We start from the raw sequence: 27,389 nt of genomic DNA on the forward strand, positions 1-27,389 counted from the left end.
GATGAAGCTTAGCTACTCTGTTTATTATTGATCTTAAACTTCAATCAAGACATAAGATTCTGTTTTTTAAATCCTTTTTTAGGGTTTTACCCCGCAACGGTGACCCTCCTATGGAGACGTTCTAAACTTTTCGCTAATGTATTTATGTGCATGTTAGCACCGCGGCAATCGGCAGGAGTAATCCTATTTTTAGGCATCCAGAAGGGGGCCCTTCAGACGCCCGAGCATTCAGTCCTTGACATTCCAGTCTAGTTCTATGAGGGAGAGGGGTGCGATGTGGGAAGAGCAAATTTGCATTGGCTTATGATAACATCCCTCTGTGTGCTCTGCAGGTGGCGCTGTCGTGGGAGTCCTTTCACAGGTTTCCAATTTTAGGGACTAGGCAATGAACCCAAAATGGCATGATGTGAGTTGGAAGCAGTGAAAGAAGTGAGCTCAAAATAGTGCTCAAAACATAATCGCCAGTTAGGCAACACTAGGGGGCCGATTATGATCTTGTGAGGAAGGCATCCAGAAGGGTTCCGGAACCAGCAAATCCGATTCGGAACCTATGTTTCTGACCAAATATTCCCCTATTCCCAACGGCCAAGTACGATGTGAAGATCTCGTCTGCATCGACCGAATCGTTTCCGAACCCGATCCTGTCGGTCCGACTCGTTCGCAGCTGAATGGTGCTGCGCAATGAAGCTGGCTTCCGAACGAGCAAGTAAGATGCACGATTCAGACAGTCGAATCAGTGAGATGAAACTGCTGTGGAAATCGGACTTCGGGGGGCTGTAGCGGGCCCACCTTCACCCAGGGCCCTCCGAATTGGTCCTGTGGGGGTAACCATGGGTCCCCCTTTCAATGCATGCACAGTGTGGCGGGCACCGTGGGGTGCCCGCCACAGGGTGTACGCCTTTGTCCAGGCACCCCTTTTTGCTATGGGAGCCTGTGTACATGTTCAGTATACAGGCTCCCATAGATTTCAAAGAGAGTCCAAGCGAACCGAGTCCATCACCATACGGCTGCATTGGAATCGGTCGCTGGGACTCGCAGAGTGCAATTCGCTAGGAAAGCCCTACGGATCCGAGTCGTACGGAGGGCTTTCATAGTGAGATCGTAATAGGCCCCCAAGATGGGATTGCCCAGCAAAAGTTAATTCTGCCTCTGATGCCATGAAGGTGGCAGAGGAATGAAGGTGTTGTCAGCAGAGGGAATAGCAGTCATGGTTGTCTGTCAAACAGTACTAGGAGTATGATACATAAAGGGTTTCTTAACTATTTATGAATGAAGAGAGACAATGGAATTCTAATAAAGGACATGGATGGATGGATGAAAGTTATATTCAGGCTTTCCTGTTTTCAGTTTCCGTTTTTGGTAAATTCTGGTGGGGTTTTTTCAGTGTTTTTAAGTGAGTTCAATACCTTAAAAAAACAGTTGTTATCAGTGGTTTCACATTTTCATGCCATTAAAAACAACAGAAACAGTGTTTTCCGGTGTTTATGGAATGTTTTGCTTTTATTATTGCTTGCTTTCTGCACTTATAAAGCATGGTATATAGGGGGCGTGGCTTAGCACGCAGCGAGAGCGGACATGCCCGGGTAGAGCTCCTGCCTGAGCTCGCCTACCCCGGGTCTTTTATCCGCCGAAAACTCCTTTCTACGGCCCGAAACTGCCGGCGGACCTGATCCGGCACCTGCTGCATGCCCTGGCTGAATTTGGGGTGCATCGGAGCCACCGCGCAACACCGGCACCGACGGCGAGCCTGGAGCCGTACTGGTGAGCCCGCACCTGGGGAAGACGCCTACGCGAGTCCGCGGCCCGGGGCGACTCACCAGGCCTTGGGCTGCGGCCTGCGAGGAACCCCGCGGCCTCCCATGATTCGAAACTGCAGGCGGACCTGATCCGATCCCTGCTGAGTGCCCTGGCTGAACTTGGGGCACATCAGAGACACCGCGCAACACCGACACTGACGGCGAGCCTGGGGCTGCACTGACGAGCCCGCACCTGGGGACGACGCCTACGCGAGTCCGCGGCTCGGGGCGTCCCAACAGGCCTTCCACTGCGGCCTACGAGGAGCCCCACAGCTGCTACCGTGGCACCCCTACGAGACGGGCATAGCGACCGGGGGCACCTGGAGGCCCCCCCTCCCCCGTGGGGAGCCGCCGGACGACGACGGTGGGCTGGGAACGGCCTGGAGCAGCCACGCGGATGCCATCTGTGACGCCCAGCGTACGCGTGAGTCGGCGGACAGGGGCCTGGGGGCCTGCGGGGTAGAGCCGGAGAGAGGACGGAAGCGGGAATCCGAGGAGGAGACAGCGACCCTTGGAACCGCGGCGGAACGCAGGGAATTCACCTCCCCCTCCCCCCGCTCTGGCCTGGCAGCTGATGCACCATAACCCGGCCTCTCTCATACAGGCTCCCCGCAGACCAGTACACCGCACCACCTGTGGCCCTACCTGCTGCGACGAAGTTCCGCGAGCCTGGAGCGGATAGGAGCCGCACACGCGCCCTGATCCCCTGGGGGGAGACATCTGCCCTGCGCTGCTCGGAACCTCTAGCTCTGCGACGGGTGAGACGCAGTGCACAGCGGCGACCCCGGAGACGCTGAGGTGACCTACCACGAACGACGGGCCCCTGCCTCACAACGCCAGGAGTCATTACTTTGCGCACGCCACCAGCTCCATGCCGGGAGGAGCGCGGACACGTACTGGATCGGGACCTGCGGTGGCAAAGGGGAGGCAAACGAAAACGGCACACAAGATGGATACCGATCACGTGGCGGCGAAGTTGGACAGCGTCTTGGCAGCCATGGAACGGATGGAAGAGTCGCTGCAACAGACGCGCGCCTCTCTGGAGACCAGAATCGATGGCGTGGCGATAGATCTGACCCACCTCCGCGCCGATCACAAGAAACTGCAAGACCGCACCAAGACCCTGGAAGATAGAGTGGCGGTGATTGAACCATTGACGGCACAAACAGACAAAAAGGTGCACGACCTCCTCACCAGAATGGACCTCTTGGAGGGCAGGGCTGAGGATGCGGAAGGACGGGCACGAAGAAATAACATTCGCCTCGTGGGCATCCCAGAGAAATGGGAAGGAGCGGATCCCGCCCGTAGGGTTGAGGACTGGTTGCGAGACCTACTTCCAGCTGGCACGCTTTCCCCCCACTTTGTGGTGGAGAGAGCCCACCGCGTGCCCATGCGGCTGCTCCCTCCGGGCTCTAACCCCAGACCATTCCTCCTTCGAGTACTCAACTACCGAGACCGAGACGCGATCCTGCGCGAAGCCAGGAACCTAGGGGAGGTCACCATAGAAAACGCTACGGTGATGTTTTTCCCGGACTACACTGCAAAAGTGCAGAGACAGAGACATTCCTTCCTAGCTGTAAAACGGAGGCTGCGCGAAGCAAACCTCAAATACTCGCTACTTTTCCCGGCCAAACTACGAGTAGTGATACGTGACAAGACACACTTCTTCATGAGCCCTGAGGAGGCGGAGGCCTGGTTGGATGGAGGAATGCCTGACGCGCCGCGAAGGGCGCCGGGAACCAACGCGATGGAGAGGTCCAGGGGCCCGGGGAGGCGACGTCGCTGAAGATCATCCACGCCACCGCTGCTCGGGGAGGCAATACGCCGCTCCCCGCCGGCAGCCCTAGTCCAACAGGAGCAACAGGATGCCTTGCGCAAGGTGGCGGAAATCAGCAACTCCCCGGCGCCGTCGCTCCACCCGGGCGCCAGCCCAGCAGCGTCTTCTACGGACGACGAGGCGATATATGGACTGCCGGACACGCAGAGCTCTGGGGGACCCCCGGAGGTCACACCCCAGACGGTGGATCTCTTTGGCTGACGGTATTTGGGCCTGGCCGCTGTCAACTGCATAGCGCGAACCCGCCTGGGCTCCTGCCTGGCTGCTCCGCCTGGCCCTGGGGCTGTCCTGGGCCTGCCGACGCTCACACTGTCGCTGCCCTGGGGAGTCGAAACACGGAACTGGCCACTGTAAGTACTTTATCTACTTATCCATCTGCGACTCATACACCTCCTTTGCAGAACCGAGGGAGTGCCCCGCTGCGACTCGCTGCCAGCCTGCTGCGGCCTGTCCTGGCTGGGAGGGGGCTTGCACCCCCCCTGACTGATGCCTGAGCGTGCAGCTGCCACGGCATGGAATGGGAGACACTGGATGTCCGCTGGCCAGCGGGGGCTTGCACACCACACCCGGGAGAGACACTGGGCACATCCACAACTGCACTGTTTTGATTACTGTTAGAACGTAACCACAAGCACCCCCTTAGACTGTATAGTTTGCGAGCTCACTTGAGTGTTTGGACGGCGACCTGTTGTGCGGCTGACCTTTTGGTATTTGGACTCTGTTGCCATGTTAAGGCCTTTTACATTCCCCCTTTTCCCTACCCCACTACCCTGTTGGAGATCATGGTACTGCGCATATGACACTTGCGATGGCTGCGTGGCTGGGACGGGCTGCTGGGGCTGGGGGGCCTCTGAGCGGGGGACCGCAACTTGGGAAGGGAGGAGGCGCACACGCACGAGTAGCTGCTATGGCTAATGTACAAATATGCACCTGGAACGTCAGGGGAATGCACACACCAGCCAGACGCTACCATATATACTCATACCTAAAGCGCCATAAAATCAACATAGCGCTACTCCAGGAGACCCACTTGAACGGTGCCGAGGTGCAGGCGCTGCGCCGTAGATGGCGAGGGCAGCTTTACGCTACGGAGTGCTCCTCCTACGCACGCGGAACACTGATATGGATCTGCCCTGGGACCCCCTGGGTAACTACAGAGGTGGCGGTGGACAGGGAGGGCAGATATGCGGCAGCACAGGGCAGATTGGATGGCCAACCTCTCACGCTGGTATCCCTATATTCCCCCAATGTAGATCAGGGCAGCTTTCTGGCACGACTCTCACAGGTCATGGCACCTTGGCATGCAACCTCGTGGATAATAGGGGGCGATTACAATTGCACACTAGATACGGCGCTGGACCGCTCCTTCCCACCCCCCGCCAATGCCTCTACACGGGGAGCCACAAAAGCGCTACTGGAATGGGCTGCGCAATGGGACCTCCATGACGTTTGGCGACAGCGCAATCCGGGGCTGCGGACGTACTCTTACTATTCTGGCGCTCACGACTTACATGTCCGACTGGACAGGTTCATGGCCTCCACTGCCCTCTTACCCCACGTGACGGGCACGCAATACATGGGCCGCACGCACTCGGACCGCAACCCACACTTCATGTCAATAGCCTGGGCGCACCCACACCCTCCTGTCCCCACTTGGCGCCTACAGCCCACGCTGCTGCTAGACGCGGCTTTCCGAGATAACTTGCTTACACGCATAGCGCAATACTTCGAGGACAACACTGGCACGGCGTCCACTCCACAGACGGAGTGGGACGCCTTCAAGGTAGTGCTTCGGGGACATTGCTTGCATGCGCAAGGACACATAAGGCATCAATTGGAGAGGGACTTAACTAGATTAGAGTCGGACTTACTGCTACGGGAGGAGGGGGCTGTGGCTGGTGACGGGGGCCCGCTACATGAGGCCCGAACGGAACATGCACGCCTTTTAGAGCGACTCCGCAGCGTAAATTATGCCGCGCACTAGGCGAGAACGCATCACCTGGGCGACAGACCTGGCAAACTTTTAGCGTGGCTAATCTCTCAGGAAACCCGCTCGACACCAGTAGCGGCTGTACGGACGGGAGGGGGGGACCTGGTATACACACAGATCGGTATCCATGATGCCTTCACGGCTCATTATGAAGAGCTGTATCGCTCCCGCTTGGCGGTCCCTCCTATGGCTATAGCTGACTACCTCTCCCCCCTGCCAATGCCACAACTAACTATTGCGCAGCAGGACGAACTGGGTGCCCCTCTGGAGCCTGACGAGCTCCGAGAAGCCATCTTTAATCTGTCAAATGGCAAAACGCCGGGCCCGGATGGACTGCCGGCAGAGCTGTACAAGGCCGGCTCGGATGTTCTCGTTCCGGAGCTGCTGAGGATGTACACCGCGGCAGCGGAAGATGCCGCTCTACCCCCAACATTAAATGAGGCCACACTAGTTTCTATTCTTAAACCGGGCAAGGATAGTACACAGGTGGGCTCTTACCGTCCGTTGGCGCTCCTGAACACAGATTATAAAATCCTGGCTTCTACTTTGGCTAGGAGACTGGCCCCCCATGTGCCCACCCTAGTACACCGCGACCAAAACGGGTTCGTCCCCACACGCCACACTTCCTTCAACATACGCCGCCTCTTCCGGGTGCAGGAATACGCTACGCAGCAGTGGCCGAGAGCGGGATGCCTTATATTGGATTTGGAGAAGGCTTTCGATTCTGTGGAGTGGCCGTACCTGCGGGCGGTTACAGAGAAGTATCAACTGGGGGGGGGATACCAGGCCATGATTGGTCTGCTTTACGGCAGGCCGACGTTCCGGGTCCGCACGGGCCGCCTCCTCTCGGACACCATCCGGGTCCGCAGAGGCACCCGCCAGGGCTGCCCATTATCGCCACTGCTGTTCTCATTGGCCATGGAACCACTGGCCACGACCCTCAGAGCGCACGGGCTGGAATGGGGTATCCCGCTGGCGGATGGCTTACACGCAGTGTCACTGTATGCAGATGACTTGCTGCTGTACGTCAGGGACATGGCTGCCATCCCTGCCTCCCTCGCTGACATTTTCCGCAACTTTGCGGGAATGTCGGGCCTGAGAGTCAACTGGGCCAAGTCGGGGGCGTACCCCTTTAACCCAGACGTACAGGAATGTGACATCCGGCTGGGAGGAGACAGACTGCAATGGCATCCCACCACTTTCCGATACCTCGGGATCCGAATATATAGAACACCGGCGGATGTCTTGGAAGGGAACCTCTGCCGAGCGATCGCTTCCGTCCGAGCGCAAATTGGCTTCTGGAATACCCTACCCCTTAACGTGCCCAGCCGCGTGGCACTGACCAAAATGATTGTGCTACCTCGCCTCCTATATTACTTTGCGAATATGCCTCTGTATGTACCCGTCAGGCTCTTTCGTGACCTAGAGGCGCTGCTCCGCTCCCTCATCTGGAACAAGGGGAGGCCGCGAGTGGCGCTGACTAAATTATATATGCCCACAGACTCGGGGGGCCTGGCGGTTCCTAACCTGGAACTGTACTATCTTGCGGCACAGATGTAATGGGTGGCGGGATGGCTGAGCGGCAAACAACTCGAGGACACTGCCACACATAGGGCTGCATGGACACAAACGCAAATTAATGCGCTGTTCCACCCGATAACCCGCGCGCCCTGCCCCTCCCAGATCTACTTGGCAGTGGCGCGCAGATGCTTTCTGAGGAGCCTTCGTCTCACGCGTGCTACTAAACCTTATGCCCCGAACGTGCCACTCTTGGGTATGCCTGGCCCGACAGGGCCGCTCACGGAGGCTCACTTAGTTGGCTGGGATCAGGCGGGGGTGGACACACTGAGCGATTTGTATGCTGATGGCGAACTGCTCACGTTCGCCAACTTGGCTGAAGACACGACTCTCCCGGCGGGACAGTTCCTCCTGCACGCCTCCCTCTTGCACACACTCACGGCTTCCTGGGGCGACATGACAGAGGAGCCTCCGATGCATACCTTCATGCAATACCTACACGTTATGGGCCATGGCGCGCACATCGTACACTGGCTGGCGCAGGCCCTACAGGCGCACTCGCAGCCATCCACAACAACACTGAGGGAACGCTGGACGACGGACAGGGGAAGAGACTGGACGGACAAAGAATGGGCAATGATACTGACCGGCCCGACGAACATTCCACGCAATCCCCGCTTTAAAATTATACAGTACTACATACTACAACGCGCATACCTCACCCCCGATAAAATTAACAGATACTTTGCGAGGACAGATGCAACCTGCCCGCGATGCTTACTGCCGGGAGCGGACCTCTTACATATGCTATGGCACTGCCCAGAGATACAGGCGTACTGGGAAACGGTGCTGACACTGCTCGCGCGCGGCGCAGATGGGCGGCTCCCGCATACATGGGAAACATGCATTCTAGGACTCTACCGACGCACAAAAGAAAATAAAGTGCAGGCACGCTTTTGGGACATGGGTCTTATAACGGCCAAACGCATGCTTACCAAGCACTGGAAGGCAACCGCTCCCCCACACGTACGCCATTGGAGAGCCTCTTTTGTTAATTGGGCGCAAGCGGAGAGCGCGGTGCTCCTTCGCGAGGAAACGGCAGGGCTCCGGAAGTTCCCCATCGCCCACCTTTGGGATAATCTCCTTGGGACATTCCAGAGGGCTTGCCAAGATAGGGGGATAACCTGAATCCCTGGGGCCTGTCGCACCTCTGCTGGCGGGGCGGCGACGGCCCTGGGGCTGCTGGGAGGGCGGCTCTTATCCCCCCCCCTACTTGCCCCTGCTTGCCCCTGATGCCCTGGGGGTGGTGGCGGGCGGGTGCGGACACGGACACTGGGGAATTCCAGCCTACTTGAAAGCCCTCTTTTCCTTTTGTTCCCCTCCCCTAGCTTGCGACTCCCCGCGCCCACTACGCGGTCCTGCTGTGCCCAGTCTGGCAGATGATGACCCTCCTGCTCTGCCGCAGAATGATCTCCCCTCCCCTTATTCCCCCCCCTCCCCCTCAACCCTACTTGAGTTCACGACCTTAACCTTAGCACATACTATTGCCATGCATACACGGGATAGATAAGGACTATGATGCTGCATACCAGGCTCGCCAGATCTATGCGCTGCCATATGGGTAGCTGTGAGCTATACTGCGTTATCCTTGCCGCGCTTCGGCCCACACTCTGAGCGCGCTGCTGGCGCTCGGCCACCCGGAGGCCTTTACATCCTGGGGCAACAGAGGCATCCGATGGGTCTCTGGCTCGGGGCCTGGGCAGCAGCCGGCGTAGCCGTGGAGTGGGCTAGATCACAGCGCCATCCTCTGTCATCGATAACATGCACCTGGGACACCACTAAAATTCAAAAGCACATACGCAGCACCGCGCACCTACTCCCTTCACAACGCACGCACCTCCCTTCTGTACGCATGTTACCCTGTACGATGCCGCCGGACCCCCGGGTTGTCGGCTAAATGGCTGTGTTCTAATATCTGGAAGCGTACACTTTGCTTAACTGCTTCACCACCTGGACGGTGACTGTGCGTTGTACGATGACGTAAATGTGCACAATAAAGGTTTTTAAAAAAAAAATAATAATAAAGCATGGTATATAGACAGTGTAAGTATAGTGTATATTTTTGCAAATTAAATTTATTGTAGTACACCATAGAATACTTCTTCATTGAGTCTTTGGTCATGTGGACTCGCTCTTTCCTTCCCATGTAAACTTCTGTGAAAAGGCCCTCTCCACCTTGGCACTTGAGATGGGCAACGCCAAAACAGCCAGTACACAATTTGTTAACTTTGGCCACTGACATAGCTTTCCTTGCCAATACTGGTTCACTTGAAGATTGTGATTCTCAGGGCAGGTTCTGCAACATTTGCGCTGAGCTGGATGCTTATGCCCTCAGAGTTTTTGAAGCGATGAAAAAAGGAAGCAGCACTTTTGAAACTACAGAAGAAATTCCCCTTTACGGAAGGGATCTAGAACAGAGTACCACAGTGAGGTTTCATTGACTTCAAATGCCATTGGTGAGGAAGGGACATTTCTATGCATCATTGCAAGTCATTTCTCATACATTGTAAAGTAAAAGTTCCTGAATTTCTCTTCACCATTGCTTTGCTTACCAAGTGGCAAGCACTGTAACATGGAACATGTTGCAGTGCCAAAGTCACTAAAGGTGTCGCCCAGCCTACTCTTAAGGAGATGTTTCACATCTACACCAATTATGCCGAACACTTGGCAGACAAGGGTGTTTTCAGACTCTAGTTTTTTTATTATGTCCACTACAGCAGTTATGTTTTCCAGTAAAAATCTAAGAATGCAGTAGAGTGTACTTTTTTCACATCACTATCAATATGTGACCAAAGATCCTCACATTTCTTGCCTTTGGCATCATCACTCAGCAAAGAATTAATTCTGTAAATGGTTGCCACATGGATAATATAGCATTCATAGCCCCTTGGACTGAGAAACATCAGATAGGGGACACAGTTGTGAGGGCTCTTTCTTTGATGCCACACAAAGCACGAAATTATACATATTTGCATTTTAGTTCCCGTGCATAAGAAGACAGTTCACCAGAATAGAATAAAAAGTCAATAGCATTCCTCATTAACTCTGAAAATTGTAAAGATGTCTTCAGCATACCATCTAATAAGTGGCAAGAATCTTTTACAGGGAAGTACTTCAGCTCAGGTATCAATTTTGACAGGTCATCAAACAACTTTTTTCATATATGTAGCTGAATCACTGCAAATACAACAAATTTCACTCCAATCTTCTTTGTTGAACTTGGAAAGAACCTTTTATGCATAGCATTCCAAGTGACAAAGCGTTCCATGTTTTCCAAAAGTCTGGTATCATGTTTTCACCACTATCCCAGATGTTTGGTGATACTGCTCTTTTCACATATACTTGTCACTATACCTTGCATTGAATGTTTAAAGCCTGAGGTGTTGGAAATTCACCTACTATCAATACCGACTCACTAGAAACTGAGGGCTGATGTATTAAGGGTTTTAAATGTGATGACACATTTTAGGAAAGATTCTTATGAAACGAGCCATTTTACCTATCCGTGAAAGAATCAAATGCAGCCAAAATATCAAATTTGATTTTGATATTTCCTGATTCTCTACAGTTAAAATAGTTAAACAGGACCTAAAACATGCTTCTGAAGCCTGCATCTTTAGACCAAAGACCACAAAACTGAAAAAAACAATAGGAAGAAGAAACAATATTTTAGTGGCATCCCTAAATAACAAAACTCAAGCAGAATATTATTAGCCCAGACTTTCTTACAGCTAGCTTGTATAACAAAGTTACATTGTATTGGCCCCTTCCGGAAGAAAAAAAATTACTTTCACTCTCTTTTTCCTTTCTTCGAATGGCATTACTTTGTGGTTGTGCAGGTATTTTTTCAGTGTTTACATGTTTTCACTGGTGAGGGCTATTTCTCTTTCAGTGGGGTTTTATCACTTATTATAGGTTTAAACTTAAAACCGGACAGCCTTTTTATATTGCTCCACTAGACATCTATTTAGATTCAGGCGGAGCATTCCGCTCATCGGGTATTCTGGGGAACATTCTCACTATGGGGAAAATTGATCCTTATGAATGTATCAGATTTAGTTGTAACATATTGTGCACAGAACGTACCTGTGCATAGTGGCAGGTGAGACTTTATCCTGGTTCTACACCCAGCCACAGTGTGGACATAGCTCATGGCTCTCAGCTTTCAGCTGTACACTGGAGCGGATAGGAGCATGGCCTGGTCTTTATTGAGGCCCCAAGGCAACCCATGTAAGCATAACACAATGCACAAATCATTCAGATATCCACATTTTAGCTCAAAGACACCGATGACTCCGTTCTTCATCTAAAGGACATTTCTGATGGATAATACATGCAGTTGCTGAAAAGTCCTCATCCTATGACAAATTGTGAGAGAGTAAATAAGGGCATCCAGCTGTATCACCAGTGTTACAATAATTTCAATATCTGCTGTATTGTTTGACATGTCTGGTGGCTATGTTTAGGTGATGGTTATTCTAGAATCTGTAGACAGCAGATCAAGATAATAGGTTGAGAAAGGGATCAATACTGACAATGAAGATTAATGAGGTTACTTGATGAGGATGAGGAATAGTATTAGTGCTGAAATTTTGGGTGGACATTTTAACCAGTGACGTAGATGATGGTTGAGAGTGATGATGTTGAAGGGTAGGCAACGATGCAGGCCTGATGGTGAAACATATACACAAGTAGCGAGGTCTGCACAGTAATAATAAAGTACGTTTTAGTATAGATAATTTAACTTATTCATAAAGGCTATTTTTCTAACACCTATCCTGTTGATAACCTGTGCTTGCTTTTGTAGGTGAACAATGAGAAGTTAAGTCTTCCTGTTATCCTGAACGATGGTAAACTACGGCTTTATCAGTCCGGAGGAAACATCCTCATTGAAACTGATTTCACTCTCAAAGTGTACTTTGACTGGAACTACTTTCTAAAGGTTGAAATCTCAAGTAGCTTCTTTGAAAAAATGTGTGGCCTGTGTGGCAACTACAATGGAAACCCCAATGATGACTTCTGGATGCCCTCTGGTGACCTGGCTCCGAATCCAACTGAATTTGGGACAAGCTGGAAGGTGGAAGATGGAGACCATTTATGTTGGAATGATTGCAATGGTGTGTGCAAGACCTGCAGCGCAGACCTGGTGAAAAAGTATGAAGACCAGGCTGTCTGTGGACTGATAACCAAGTCGGAGGATGGACCTTTCAGAGAGTGCCATCCAGTAATTGACCCTAAAATCTACATGGACAACTGTGTCTATGATATGTGCATGAACGATGGAGCCAAGCAAATTTTATGCCAAGCTCTAAAAACATACACTGATAGCTGCCAGAGAAAGAAAATCAAGGTCTATGAATGGAGAAGCATAGCAGGATGCCGTGAGTAGAGACCTTCATTTACCGGTCATGTAATAATCTGCATGTGATTCACCACAGCTGTGAAAAAACACAGACTAGGTGCTACTTGTCACAAGTGATAAATTCTGAATCCCCGATGAGTCCGATTTTATCGAGCCCAACTGCATTAGATAGAGGCATAAACATGAGGCAGAAAAGCATCCAATACTCTGAGAAGTAAGGAATAAGGTGTCCTAAAGATTTTCAGTGCAGTCTAAGACTAATATAGCTGTGCTTATCCTCTAATGTTTCAAAGATCAGCATGAGAAACTGAAGAATGTGTGAACAATAGCTCTCACCCTATACCTCAGAGCAATTTTTTTTGTGAAGCTAGACATGATCACTAGGCTTTTCAAATTCTGATCAATGTTGAAATCTTGAATTACTCCAAAAACAGGTGGGTGATGATGAACCTTTATGATTATTATTAAGCGGGCATTTTCTTCAGATGCCCAAATAGGTACATTTTGGGGTCTTCCTTAAAATAAAAAAAGGTGGTGCTAAAAAACACAAGACACTAATGGGGTTTTTACATCAATAATACTACTGGACATGCATATTGTAAATAAAAGGCCATTTTTAGCTCCTATGCATCATTATTTTGTAAAGATGTGTACAACCATCAGTTTACTAACCAAGGACGTGGTGGACCTAAGGGATCTATGGTTTAGAACGACATTGGAAATGTGATATTTTGCTAATGAATAAATTCATAGCAAAGGTCCTTAGACATTTATTTGACATATTTTATTTAAAACCATAAAGGCCAATCCTCAAAGTCATTATCATTTGGCAGTGGTATGAAAACCAACATCGCCTGTTTTAGGCCAGGTCTGATTGGGAGGGGATGAAGATATATAGATCACATTTACTGTTAACACAAACAAAGATGCTCAATTAGCAGCCATCTAATAGATTTAAAGGATTATGGGGCAATGCAGATTAACATTCATATTAACTTCTATGTTGTAATAATCCAGAGGTCAGTTGAGGCACTGACAATGTCAAAGTGATGTGCACATGTATGGAGCTATGATTATCTGAGCTGATATATAGATTTAGGGAGTACATTTGCTAGTGAGCTATCACTTTGCAATATTTCACAAAGAATTCACTCAAGGGTAAAGAAACAAATAGCCAAGCACTATTTATCAGCCAAGTAACATTTACATATCATTTCTTCTTGTAGCTGTCCAGTGCCCACCGAACAGTCACTTTGAAACATGCGGCAGTGCCTGCCCTGCAACTTGCAACGATGGTGCACTTCCTGAGAAATGCTCTGAGGCTTGTGTGGAGTCCTGCCAGTGTAATCCAGGCTTTGTCCTCAAAGACTGCAAGTGCATTGCCAAGAGCTCCTGCGGCTGTGTCTTTGAAGGGCGCCAGTATGCACGAGGCCAGAAGTTCTGGGGCAATGATAAGTGTACGAAACAGTGTGTATGCAATCCAGAGACCGACACAGTTGAATGCAAAGACACCAACTGCAAATCAACTGAAAAATGTGATGTAGTCAAAGGCATCCAAGACTGCTATCCCTTAAGCAATGGCACCTGCTCAGCCTCTGGTGACCCACACTATGTCACCTTTGATGGTGTGAGATACAACTTTATGGGTACTTGTGTCTACCAGTTTGCAGGACTGTGCAAGAAGAGCGATGATTTGGTGGATTTCCAGGTTTTTGTCCAGAATGATAATCGAGGAAGCAAAGTTGTATCTTACACATCCCTTGTGCAAGTCAAAGTGTATGATTTTGATATCATCATCAGCAAGGAGTACCCCAACAAAATCATGGTATGTATATATACATCCTGGTAGTTTTACTAAATAAGATATTGACAAATATCACTGTTCATCACATTTATCAACCAGCATTCTATGAGTACATCAAATACCCATTGAGGTTCAAATGTGATGTTACTTTATCTCTCATAAGATATTGGAAAGTAAGTAGTATCACATTCAGAACCACCCTCTGAAGCAAATATTAATTTGGGTATGCATATGCACCCCATGGCTGTTTAGCTATTTGAGATTTGATAAAAAAACATGTGAAGCATAGAAATTGACAGAGATTAAAGTCTGATAGGAAAATATTTCAATACCATTGCTTAGCTTATGTTAAACTTGTTTTAATAACTGAAATTTCCAAAAGGCAGTGGAAACGTTGCACATTACACGGTGCTTAAGTGTGTAAAAGGTAATTTGAGAGTAAGGGCGACATCCGCAGTCACAATATCCGGATTTGTGCCAATGCATGATCATAAACTGCAATTATGTTTTTGGAAAATCTGCCAGTACGATGGACTATCTGCCATCAACAATTAAGGAGTAAGGACATGAAAAGGTGCGGTGCGGCGGGTAGGCCTAGAAAATGCACCCAATGCCAACCGATCTGAAGGTTTGCGGTACGCACAAACATTTAGGGGATTATTTACAAGCCCCTAGCACCACCGGTACGTCACTTTTCCCATGTAAAAAATGATGCAAAAGTGGCGCAAGAGGCTTGTAAATAAGCCCCTTAGAATGTATTTTCTTACCCTGCAAATACATGTAAAGTTGCTCCGAGGAAGGTAGCAGTAAGTGCCTTTTTATGATGAGAAACGTGTGGGTGTAGGATGATATTCTTAGAGGATGTAGTGGAAGGGGTGTCTTCAAAGTGAAAACAGATTCTCTGTAAACAAAAAAACATTATATTTACAGTGGCGAATGCTGATTTTCTCATCATGCAGATGTTTTTATCTAGTGGGAAATCTGAGGCAGAAAATAGTGCAAAGCAGGAGCACTCCTGGACATCTATAACTACAAATTGAATTTATATTATTGCAATGCATTACAGCACAGCGAGAACTAAATCGCATCACACACCTGGTAGGGCATTATAGCAATCCTGGAAGCCTTTAACAGTGATCCCGGTAATTATATCACCATTCTGTATTAAAGCACCGGCAAAATGTCTCCAAGCAGATGCTGAAGTGAATTACTGATGGGGTTGTTAGCATCCACCTTACAGTGGCACCTAGTGCCCTCCTTGGTGGTATTTGTGATTGCCCCAACTCATTGCACAGCAGATTCTGACATCTCGCTGCTGCACACCTTCCAAAACGCACTTTCTTTCCACATTCTTGCCTTTCCTTCTTCTTTGAAACTGACAGCTCGAGCAAAAGGTATTGAAGACCTATAACTGTACTGGGTTTCCTTTCCATTATCCTCCACTGATGATACACCCCAAGAACATGCCTGGTGTTGTCTAGGCACTGTAAGGGGTTAGGCTTCAGCAAGAATTAAGCAGAAAAAGGACCAGGTGGGGAGTGGGTGGCATTGAAATCACAGGGGAGGATTTTGTCAGCATTTGAAACATAAGGTGTAGAAAGTTAGCACCTAACTGCACTATTGGGACTCCTGCACTGAGAGGCTTTGTGGGGCACTAGGAGAACATACCCAGAAAGAACATAGAAGAAGATAGACTGATCTCTACTGCACTCAAGAGAACATTACACTGTATATTTTATGTGGGTGGTGTTTAATCCCATGCTCCACCTAAGGAAGTGGAGAGGGTTAAGAATCTCTCAGTCATATAATCCCAGAGAAGAACAAGCAGCTACCTGAACCAGATTCTTAGTAACCTCCTGTCATGCCCCGTAAGGCTCTGCGCAGTCCATCTTGCACCTCACGCACCTCAGACTGTCTGATTACAGCCTCTGGAAACCAAGGACATGGGACCTTCATGCCAGCCAGTGACGTAACCCATAATAATGCCCCATACATACAAAACATGTGTAGCAGACTCACGATTCTCCACATCTCTCAGATATTCGTTGACTTTGGGCTAAATGGAGCTCCTGAAGTGTTAGAGAGCTTCTGAAGAGATGCCCCTCCCCGCACTGCAGGGGCCTCCGTTACCCCTCTGTGCAGGCCTACCGCAGCTCCCCAGGGTCTGTCCTGCACACGCTTGCTCTTAAGGACCCTTTGTTGTTTAATTCCTTGCAAGAAAGAGGAGGCGTGATGCAAAGCACCATTACTGATAAGGTGCACACTTTTAATATACGCATGAATTACTTACCCTATTCCACCCCATTCAGAGTGCGCCTATAAGAGGGGGTTATGTCATAACAACACCTCGCCTGTTTTGCTAGTATGTATATGTGACAAATACTGGGGGTGAGCACAGCCAAGAATCCTTTGTTTTTCCTATAAAACATAACTCATGGGCCCTGGGAGGTATCAAAGGGCTCACTTGCACCCTCTGACAAGGCCTGTCCACACATCACAGCCCAGATCTGGACAGGCCAGCCTGTGTTGTCCCACAGCCGAGCTTTAAGAGGTGGGACACTTGACTGGTTATATTCCTCTTTCTACGAAGATAAAGACAACAACAAATAGAGGTCGAAGAACCCTTAAAATGCTAAATATTCTAATTGGCTCCGCATTCTAATAGAAAGAATGGTTTTTAAAGCAGTCTGATGTCTAGGACTCTAGGGTGTACATATCAAAATAGCAGCGGGTGCAGTGGCACTAGGGCATGGTTGTGAGAGTACACCGCACCACAATTCAACTCCTTCACAACAGGAAAGCCCTCTCCTTTACAATAGGTCAAGACTAATTCTTCTTGGATAGAGCACCTCTTTCCCTTGGAAGGTGGGCTGATTAACCTTGGGTGTAACCACCTTTCCTTCCCAGATCCAATTCAGGAGTGCGCACCTCCCCAACTTACTACATCAATCCTTCTAAATGTATCCTCATCCCCAATACCAGCAAACATGCATCTACGTTCACAAGATACTCCTCTCCCCATTCTTTGATCAACACTACTGCGCAACCCAGGAAATCCATATACACCCTACACTCATCCCAATCAAAGCTAACCATTCCATCCTCCAAGTCTGCCATCACTCATTCTCACCCCGCCTACACCTCTTTATTACCAACAACCCTGCTCCCAACCTCTACCTGACCCCTAGTTTATGCTGCTTCAGCACCCTGCTACCCCTCCCCACTCTCTATCCCCCACCTACACCTCCTTACTCATCTTTAACCCCTAATGCTCTTCACTACATCCTCCTTCCCACCTTACCCCATTACCCCAAAACAGCTCTGCCATTTACTACCGCACCTCTTATGTTACATGTGGGTGGCCATGGACATAACTTGGAGGCCATTAAGGTTCGCACCTGCAATCTCTAGGCAATACATTTTGACGTCCACCACTTTGTGTGCAACCTCTGACTCCCAGCCAATCATATGAGTCAGGACGGGCGGGATATAGGTTCAGGTTTGATTTTCACAGCTTGAAAATAAGAAACAACAGTTTAAATATGTGGTGCTAGGAGGCTGGAAAGTTGCACTATGAGGTACATGCGCACTAGCAACCACTTGTTTTCATTATACACAGCCCGGTGTGCAGTCACATCCTGCCAGTGACTGCCAGTCCACTCTGCACACATATAGCAGCTTTTACTTCATTCACTGAGTTACACAATATGCGATTAGTAAATAAGGGATCAATTACAGATTCCCCCCTGGACCAAATTAAGTGATCCTAACCAATTGCGTTACTTTAGAGCATACACTCGGTCCCAGCAGGAACCACAATCCCAGTCAGGGTAAGTGAGGTACACATTAAAAGATCACCTGTGCTCAACCTCTGGTAGCTTGGCACAGAGCAGTTAGGCTAATCTAAAGTATTTGTGCACACAACACACAGTAACAGTGAAAACGCCACAAAAAGACTCCACATCAGTTTAAAAAAATTGATTATTATGCTCTGAACAAAACAAGACCAAACAACAAAAATCCAATAAGTACAAGTCAAGAGATTCATTTTTAAAGAGTAAGTGAAAAATAGCGCCTAGAGGCAAAATAGTGCTTTGTAGGTCGCGCTGGACCAGGACCAGTGCTTAATTTGTAAAATATGAAGTGCAGGTGCTCAAATCTTTGTCGGAGGCCACACCTACTTTTCTCCAGCTCCACCCACCTCCTCCACTGGCTCTACCCACTTCCTCTATGAGCTCCACCCACATCCTCAAATGGCACTGCGAAAAGTCAGATGAATTTCAGCAAGGGAGCCTGCCTTCCTCATAGTAAGGTTAAATAAGCACTAACAATGTAGGCAGTTACGCAGCATTACCCTGGCTATAGAGGCAGCAAAATTCTGTGTGCATGCCACCAAAAATAAAGGGGGGGTTAGAGAAATACAGAAGCCTAGATGCCAGTATGTGCCAGGCAGAGATGATGTCAAACGAATAAAAGGATGGGAAAAAGGGAAATAATTCAAATTGGTGACATGAGCAGTAGTCATGTACCTTTTTTTCAATTTTATTTCCTATTTTTCATTCAGGGCATTGTCTTCAACCTCATGAAAGAGAAAGAACAATTACTCTCCCACCCTGAGCATAAACTAGGTAATCTTTACAAAGCCTCGACTCCCCCTCTTCTGCTAGGCCAGAGGAAGACAATATTTTGAGCAGATGCTCACAACCCAAGCTCCTGAAAAATCTCTTGAAAGCTCCCAAAGGTAGATAAACACCTTGCTGTTGAGTCAGACAACATTGCGTCCTGCCCGTTGTTGACGGTGTTGTGCCTACATCTGAGATGGATACGGTAAACTGTACAGTCTGGGCATGGCACCATCTCAGGTGGCAAGTACCCCTAGAGGTTATCTATGCTAGCTGGAACCCCACATTACATAACTTGGCCTTGCCGCTGATATCACATCACAGGGCATCTACTCGACTACAACAGCTGCATTTGATGAAGGTGGGGCGTCTATTCCCAGGGGGCACCTTTATAACCACACAACACAAGACATAATAGCAGATCCTAACAGCACTCCACTAGGCGCATTTTTGATCCACAGATTCTGCACCACATGCTGAGAGACGTTTCAATCGTTTCCTGATGGTGCACCGGAGCTACATGCCCTTGAAACTCTATTGAGCAATCCTTCACACTGCAACTATTGCAATCTGTTATTATATGCAAGTCTAGGTGCCACTTTGCAAACCAAGAGCTCCAGTCCTCACGCAGCGAGATCTAGAAACGGAACACACAGATGAACAATGGGTATATATTGCTGCCCTATATAACCAGTCTGCTATCCCGAACAATCGACTATGGTTGGTACACGTTAAATATCTCCACCATAGAAAGTATTGCACCCCCATCGCACTATGTCACGACATTTGCTGTGCATGCTGTGGGACGCCAGATGCATCTAGCATGGAGTTGTACCAGAGTTGCAGCATTTTGGCTCTTAGTGCTAGACACAAGAAAGTATCATAGACTACCGGATAAGTAGGAGCCCATTAGTGTAAATACTGGTTACATTGCTACTACACTACCACGTGGTGACCGGGTGACGTGAACTGCTGCGATAATTTAACTTCTTCAAATCAGTACTGTGTTACTGTTTAGTAAAACTTAAGTTACCGCCAGCAGCCCGGTTCATTCGTTGTGGGGGGGTGGGCGGGGTGCTGCAGTAACTTCACTGATCTCCCATGGGGGGGCAGGGCCGCAGATGGAAGGTTCTGGAAGGAATGATAAATGTTTGTATCAAGGGCTCGGTGAGACAGGCCATGCGGAACCAATTAAAGAACAGCCAGTCTGCTCAATTGTTTTTTTTTTACTGTCTACCTCTTTCTGGATTTGTTTTATTGCGCAGAAGTCGTTTTTTCCTCTCTCTTTTTTGGTGTGAACCTGTTTTTCCTAACACCTCGAGTCGTGAGGCCTCGTGCGAGGAACATCAGGCAGCGGCACCCCTCCCACCTCACACCTGAAAACAATAAAAGTGAGAGATAATCAAATGGCAATGAGGCCCCCACACTGTGCCCTCTTTCTTTCCTCGCAGCCCCCCACCTCGCATCTATTGTATCCTTTGTTCCCCTGCAGCCTCCACCCTCATAAAAGGCCCTTAGCCTCAAGCTTGCAAGCCCAGACATCCCCAGGGGTCCTGGAAGAGGTGTTCCAACTTCACTAATTTTGTGAAACAACGTGGTCAAACGTGAGATATGTGTCTGCGACCCCACAAACATGGCGGAAGCAGTTTAACTGATTAGGCATTCCAGCCAGGATGCCCTGTCTCACCTGGTGCAGCTGTTGCCAGTACTGGCTACTCAACTTCAAGGCTCAACGCTACCAGCCAAAGTCGTCCTGGTCGCACCGCTCAGTACTTAATTGACACAGTGAGTGAATGGCCGTTGAAGTGAACGAACCACGCTGACTCGGTGCAGCCGTGCAAGTATGCTGGGGCGTGGCAGTGAGGCGAATGCGTGCGCAATCCTGCCAATCAACAATCTGAAAAGATCTGCGCACGCTGCCTTGCACAGCCCCAGCCAACCCCCGCAGAGAAGAGAACCAAATTCCAGCCCAACTCCGTGTCCCGCCCACTGGGCCAGCGGCGGCAACACTGCATCAACAATCAACATTACATTTATTTTATTATCAACTTAGAGCAGTGAGATCATCAGAACATCATTGAGAAGAAGTCATATATACTGGCAGAGTCTCCGGATGACAAGTAGTTGTCAGTTGAACACTTTGAACACAACAACGTTCAACAGTACTGCCAAGTCCCATAGCGATAGCAGAGTAAATTACTATAAATCAATTATGTGATCCACTGCTTGTAGACTCGGCCCTGATAATTAGGTGCTGGTGCTAAGCACCGGAGAGCACCGGTACAAATTAAGCACTGACCAGGACAAAGTCAAGAGTTCAGGCTACCCGCCACAGATCGCTAGCCAGCTACAGGCCCCACGTGGGATCCACTGAGCAAATACAAAATGCAATAGAGGTGATGCGGGTAAGCGGTTTGACGGTTTTTCTTTGTGCATTTTTTGGACTACTTATAGCTCATAGTTCATTGTTTTTAGCTTACCCATTTCCATGGCGTGGTTTCATATTTTGCAGCAACTTTTTGAATTCTTCTTCTTTGGGCCACTGTCGCGCGCAGTAATTCATTACGTGGTAAGACTTCAGCATGTTATCTGGTGATGGTCATTTTTTGTTAATACTATGTGTCTGCTCACTTCAATCTTCATTCATTGATTAGGTTTCATAACCCGTCAGACGTTTGTCCGGTATTCATTTCACCTGACATGTATTCGCTGACCGTTCATTGGTATGTCATTTTGTTTTAGACCTTTTGGATTTTTTCAATCACGGTTTAGGGTGATGGCTCGTTCACTACTGGTACTCGTGGTGCTTGTGATCACGGCTTTAGATTTTGTTTCTCAGTCATTTGTCCTTCACGGTTTCTTCCTTTTTTATTTCTATTTTCAGCTTCTCTCCACCACCATCACGCTCTTTTTGGCATTTCGCTAGTCCTGTCCTCGTATGAACCATATTGCAAAGATTAATGTATACACATGTTGTAATGACAATTATACAGACCGTTATTGTTTATGCTTTACAGATTCCCCTGATGAAGGGCTTTGCTTTATCAGCCCGAAATGCATTGGGAAACTCACACATTGAGACGGTTATTTTGAACATTTGTTAATGCTGCTTTACGCTACAGCAACCATGAACATCGTTATTCTTCGATAATAAAGAAGAATTGTCGTGCAATCAACATATGACTCCGATTTGATTCTGCTTGATACAGAGAATATCTTTGGACTCACAATATTGAAATGTGTTTCATGAGAAATATATCGTTACCTAATGTTTATGAATGTGTTGGACTCACACTGGATAGTGTTTTTCTGTAGTGCACTGGGCATCCCCAGATACACTTCTGGGTCTCATTTGTACTGTTGTATTCAGTGGTTCGCAGAGCCACTTAACCTGGTGCACACACGATTGTATTAGCTTATTTACTAGTCAAAGTTTTGGGTATTGTTTGTAAATTGATTCTTTTTGAGTGCATCACAGCTGTCTTTTCTCTTAGTTAACTTGCTAAAATTGGCATTTTCAGAACTACAATTTAAAAACCAATTTCACCATAGGTTGTTTTTTTTTATTGTTATTCAAGATGCACTAAATTTAGTTCCAATTGGAAACTGTACTTAGAAAATGTTACGAGGCAGCTCTAATATTATCTTCGGGGCGAGATAGCCCTTGCAGTAATGAAACATGAATTTAAGAGTATTTCACTACCAGGAAATGCCAAACTTAAAAGTACATGCCCTACCTTTTACAGACACTGCACCCTGCCCTTAGGCTGTCTAGGGCCTACACTAGGGATGACGTATGTGTAATAAAAAGGAAAATTAGGGCCTTGCTAGAAGTTTAACTTGTCAGGTCAACATTGCAGTTTACACTGCATATACAGGCTCTGATGTGGCAGGCCTGAGACCTGTTTAAAGGGCCACTTATGTGGGTAGCACAATAAGTGCTGCATGCCCACTAGTAGCATTTGATTTATAAGCCCTGGGCACATGGCATTCACGGTAACAGGGACTTATAAGTAAATCAAATATGCCAATCATGGATAAACCAATTGTTATTACATTTTAGATAATGAGCACATGCCTTTTAGCACTAGTCAGCAGTGAAAAAGTGCACTGAGTTCTACAACCAGCAAAAAAGAGGTTCAGCAAAACAGTCAAAAACAGGAGGTCAGACAGCAAAACATTAGAGGAAACCACATCAAGGATGCCAAGTCTAACACCTTATTTCACTGGTCTTTTATCATTACATTTGAGAGCACATTGAAATAGAAAAGAAAGGTGCAACATATGTGCTGTACAAAAGCCTCTTGAGCATATGTTTTTCCATCTATAACGACTTAGGCCACATATAGGTTACACATGACAATTGACTTGACTCTAATTCACTAAAAAAATTGCAGTCAGAGCAATGGGCAAAGGGGCATGAATGTTACTAAGTTAATCCTTGAAAATGATAACTTCAAGTAAATGGCACTCAAAGCAGTCATACAATTTAATGTACTGTACTGTGGGACACTATTTAACAAGATTCTCAACTGATACTGCTAGACCTGGTGTGCTTGGCGTGGTTTCCCCCTTCTTTTTGCCCTACCTCCTGTATTTTTGGACTGTGTGCTCGACTACGCTTTTGCTGGTTTAGGTACTCTGGGCATTTTGCTACTGCTGACCAGTGTCGAAGTGCAAGTGTTTCCTGTGTAAATTGTGACTATGATTGGTTAACCATGATTGGCATATTTCATTTAATGAAAAGTCCCTAGTAATGTGCACCAAGTGTGCCAGGGCCTGTAAATCAAAAGCGACTAATGGGCTTGCAGCACAGGTTGTGCCACCCACCTAAGTAGCCCTGTAAATATGTCTTAGACCTGCCACTGCAGTGTCTGTGCACGCAGTTTTAAACTACAATGTCAACCTGGCAAGTGCACCCATTTGCCAGGCCCTAACCTTCTCTTTTCTGTCAAGTAAGGCTCAAAGTGCCCCCATGGGCAGTGTATGTGAAAGGTGGGACATGTACTGGTGTCTTTTACATGTCCTGATAGTGATATACTGTCAAGTTCGTTTTTCACTGTTGAAAGGTTGTCTGGCCCATACATGGGATCTTCCTTGTAACATCTAACAAATGTAACTTTCCATTGGGACTAGACTGGGAAATTGAGTTTAGGCTCTCTGAACTCAGAATTTAATAACACACCTGTTAGTATAGAGGGTTTTTAAATTGTGTGTTTGAAAATGCAATTTTTAGAAAGTGGGCATTTTCTTGTTTAACCATCCTATGTACCTCTGCCTCTTTGTGTGTTCACCATCTGGTTTTGTAGTGACTGGACCACGGGATGTGCATTCACTCTATACAGTCACGGGGGTTGAGGTGTGTCCTGCGTTTCCTGGGTGACTCATAGCCATGCTGAATAAACCTTTCTTCAATTAGAGTGGTGAGAGGAGTTTTCGCCACCACCTGAATAGGCTGTGTCTTCTCTGCAGAATGCTATAGTGAAGCTGGGCCAGAGAGGACAGAACTGGTTTTTACTGAGCTCTGAGACTCTTGCAACACAGACTACAAAGTGAAAATTGGGTATAAATATTAGACCTAAAACTCCAGAACTTTATATTACTTCTGGAATCAAGAGGAACCTCTGCCACGAAGAAGATCTGTGAGGAGGATACTGTTCCTTTGCTGTGTGTTGCTTTGCTGGGTTGGCCTGTAGTTACTGCTTCTACCAAGGAAAGAACAAAGACTGGAACTTTGCTGTGAACCTGTTTGTGAAGAATCTCTAAGAGCTTGTGTGTGCTTGCTTCCTGTTCTGAAGTCTCGGGGACACAAAGACTTCACCACCAACTGCCTTGACTCCACTGCTGGGAGTTCTGACCTACCAGAAGGTGCCTGTTCCAGTTCTGGGCCTGTGGAAGTTGCTCTTATTGCTGGGAGCTGAAAAAGCTTGAAGAAACCAAGAAAACCGATTAATTGCCCTTCCAGCGCCTGTCTTTCCAAAGCAGCACCGCCATGCAGGAAGAACTTCCATGCACCTCTGTCGTGCGGCCAAAGTATCAATGCAGCACCTGTCAGTGGCTGAAACATTTGTTGCATGCCGAGTCCAGCGCACAGACCTCCAAAGTCTGAGATCATCTCACCAACGTGCGGCGGAAAGAATTGATGCATCGTGGGACCGCAGCTGAAGAGATTCATGCAGCACCTGTTTCCCACAACTGCATTGACTGCCAGCGCATCCCAGATTTCCATGCATTGCATCTGTGCGGCAAGCTTTCCGGCGCATCAACAAAAGACCAGAATAATCTTGGAATCTACGCATCACTTCCCCCTACAGTCCGGATTCGACACATAACTTCTCCTGCGTGCAGCAAAATTGTTGCATTGCCTCCCCAAGGACTCAGGAACTGATGAATCACTGTGTTGTTTTACGTTTGCCTTTGCTGCGGCTGTTTGGCCTTGTGAATTTTGATGCATCTAAAGGTACATTGTGTGAATTGGCGCATCCGTAGATTTCTATGGACAGAATTGCTTGAAATCTTTGAAAATGCATATTTTGAATTGTGTAGGTTGGATTCTTTGTCGTTTGGGTCTTTTTTGGTTTAGATTAAAGATAGTTTATTTTTCTAAACTGGTGTGGAGTCCATTTGTAGTGTTTCCACTGGGTTACTGTGTGTCTGAGTGCAAATACTTCCCACATTGCCTTTGAGATAAGCCTGTCTGCTCATGCCAAGCTACCAAGGGGTTGAGCAATGGTTAACTAAAGTGTGTAACTTCCTTATCCTGACTGGAAGCAAAGATCCATACTTGGACAAAAGGTACATAACTCTGCCAACTGGAGACCCCCATTTCTAACAGATACCGATTTTCCTGAAGATGCTGTATGCTACCGAAATTGTATGTAGGAATGTTTTCAATAGCATCTGCATAACATATGTTTGTTTATTAAGTATTTCATTTATAGCTGCCAGATATTTTGTAACCACTTTGCAAGGCATAACAAGCCAAAGGATTTTTTTTCAATCAATCAATCAGGAGTTTCTATAGCGTGGCTACTCACCTGTGAGGGTCTAAAGGCACTGAGGAGAAGGGAGAACTGCTGATCTGTTTGGGCCCGGAGGTTCAGTCAAAGAGCTAGGTCTTGAGATCCTTCCCAAAATGTAGTCAGCCATGGGGATTGCCTGAGGTGGAGGGTTAGGATGCTACAGGTCTTGGCGGCAAGGTAGGAAAAGGATCTTCCTCTGGTTACAGTCTTGTGAAAACGTGAGACGGAGGCCAGGGCAGGTTGGGCAGAGTGAAGTTGCCTTGCGGGTACGTAGAATGAGAGGCGGTGGTTCAGATATGCTGGTCCTGCATCGCAGAGAGATTTATAGGCATGTGTGAGGAGCTTGAAGGTGATTCTCTTGCTGACTGGGAGCCAGTAGAGTTGTCGGAGGTGTTCAGTGATGTGGCTGCGACAGGGGATGTCGAGAACCCCTCAGTCTGGCTGTGGCGTTTTGAATGTTCTGTAGTTTTGTGTGCTGTTTCTGGGTGACGCCGGCATAGAGTGCACTGCCATAGTCGAATCTGCTGGTGATGAGTGCATGGGTGACCATCTTACTGGATTTTGTGGGGATCCATCTGAATGTCTTTCAGAGCAGGCAAAGTGTGTGGAAGCAGGATGAGGATATGGTGTTTCATTTTAGTGACATCCTGCTTGTCACACACAAATCTTACATCTTTAGATAAATAAACCATCATCAATACATTTCAGTATACCAGCGTTAGTGCCAATCTGAGCTCCAAGGTATGGAATAATTTGTATATCCATGGACCAAAGCCTTTCATTTGTGAAAGAATACAGATCTACCTTAATTTCCATGTATCCAAACATATTCTATTATTCAGAGTGAATCAGACCCTAACAAAAGGTACTTCAACCAAAAAGCATTGGGGTATGGGTGAAGAACATTCTAAGATTGGACTTAAAAGAGGAAATATAAGTAAAAAGGACAAGATGAGATGATTAAAAGAATCTCACATTGGGGTTCAACAATAGTGATGTTGAACCATAACTATCCAATTGTCGAATAGGTCATTTTCAGTTATGACGCCTGGCCAAAGGCTGTGCAGAGTGGCTTACCGCAACAGCATTGATGGTGGAGGAGGTGTCAGAGGTCATAGTTTAACTTTCTGTGATACCACAGATCAAAAGTGTTATGTCACAGCTGCTACCCCTGGCATTTTGGTGAATCAATGTCCATGTCCGACTTGTTGTAATCATCCACCTAAGTTGTTCAGGGCTATCTGATCTTACTCTGATACAAATAAGAGAAAGCATCTGACATAGAATCATTATATAAAACTGCAAAGTAACAAGACAAAACCAGACCAAAACTGAAATTATACGCCGTACTAGGGCGGCAAGACTCCAAAGAACACAA

General features: G+C 47.7%; 1 protein-coding gene across 1 annotated transcript in view; it reads left to right on the top strand.

Moving 5' to 3' along the window:
- Positions 1–27,389, top strand: part of LOC146809162 (IgGFc-binding protein-like) — a 272,114-nt gene that overhangs the window by 138,187 nt on the left and 106,538 nt on the right. The window contains exons 4-5 of the mRNA XM_085615956.1: positions 12,009–12,582; positions 13,790–14,388. Of these exons, the coding sequence (XP_085472082.1) occupies positions 12,009–12,582; positions 13,790–14,388 (1,173 nt within the window). The remainder of the gene's footprint in view (positions 1–12,008; positions 12,583–13,789; positions 14,389–27,389) is intronic.

The sequence above is a fragment of the Triturus cristatus genome, chromosome 7, assembly GCF_964204655.1.
Source record: "Triturus cristatus chromosome 7, aTriCri1.1, whole genome shotgun sequence".
Lineage (NCBI taxonomy): Eukaryota > Metazoa > Chordata > Amphibia > Caudata > Salamandridae > Triturus > Triturus cristatus.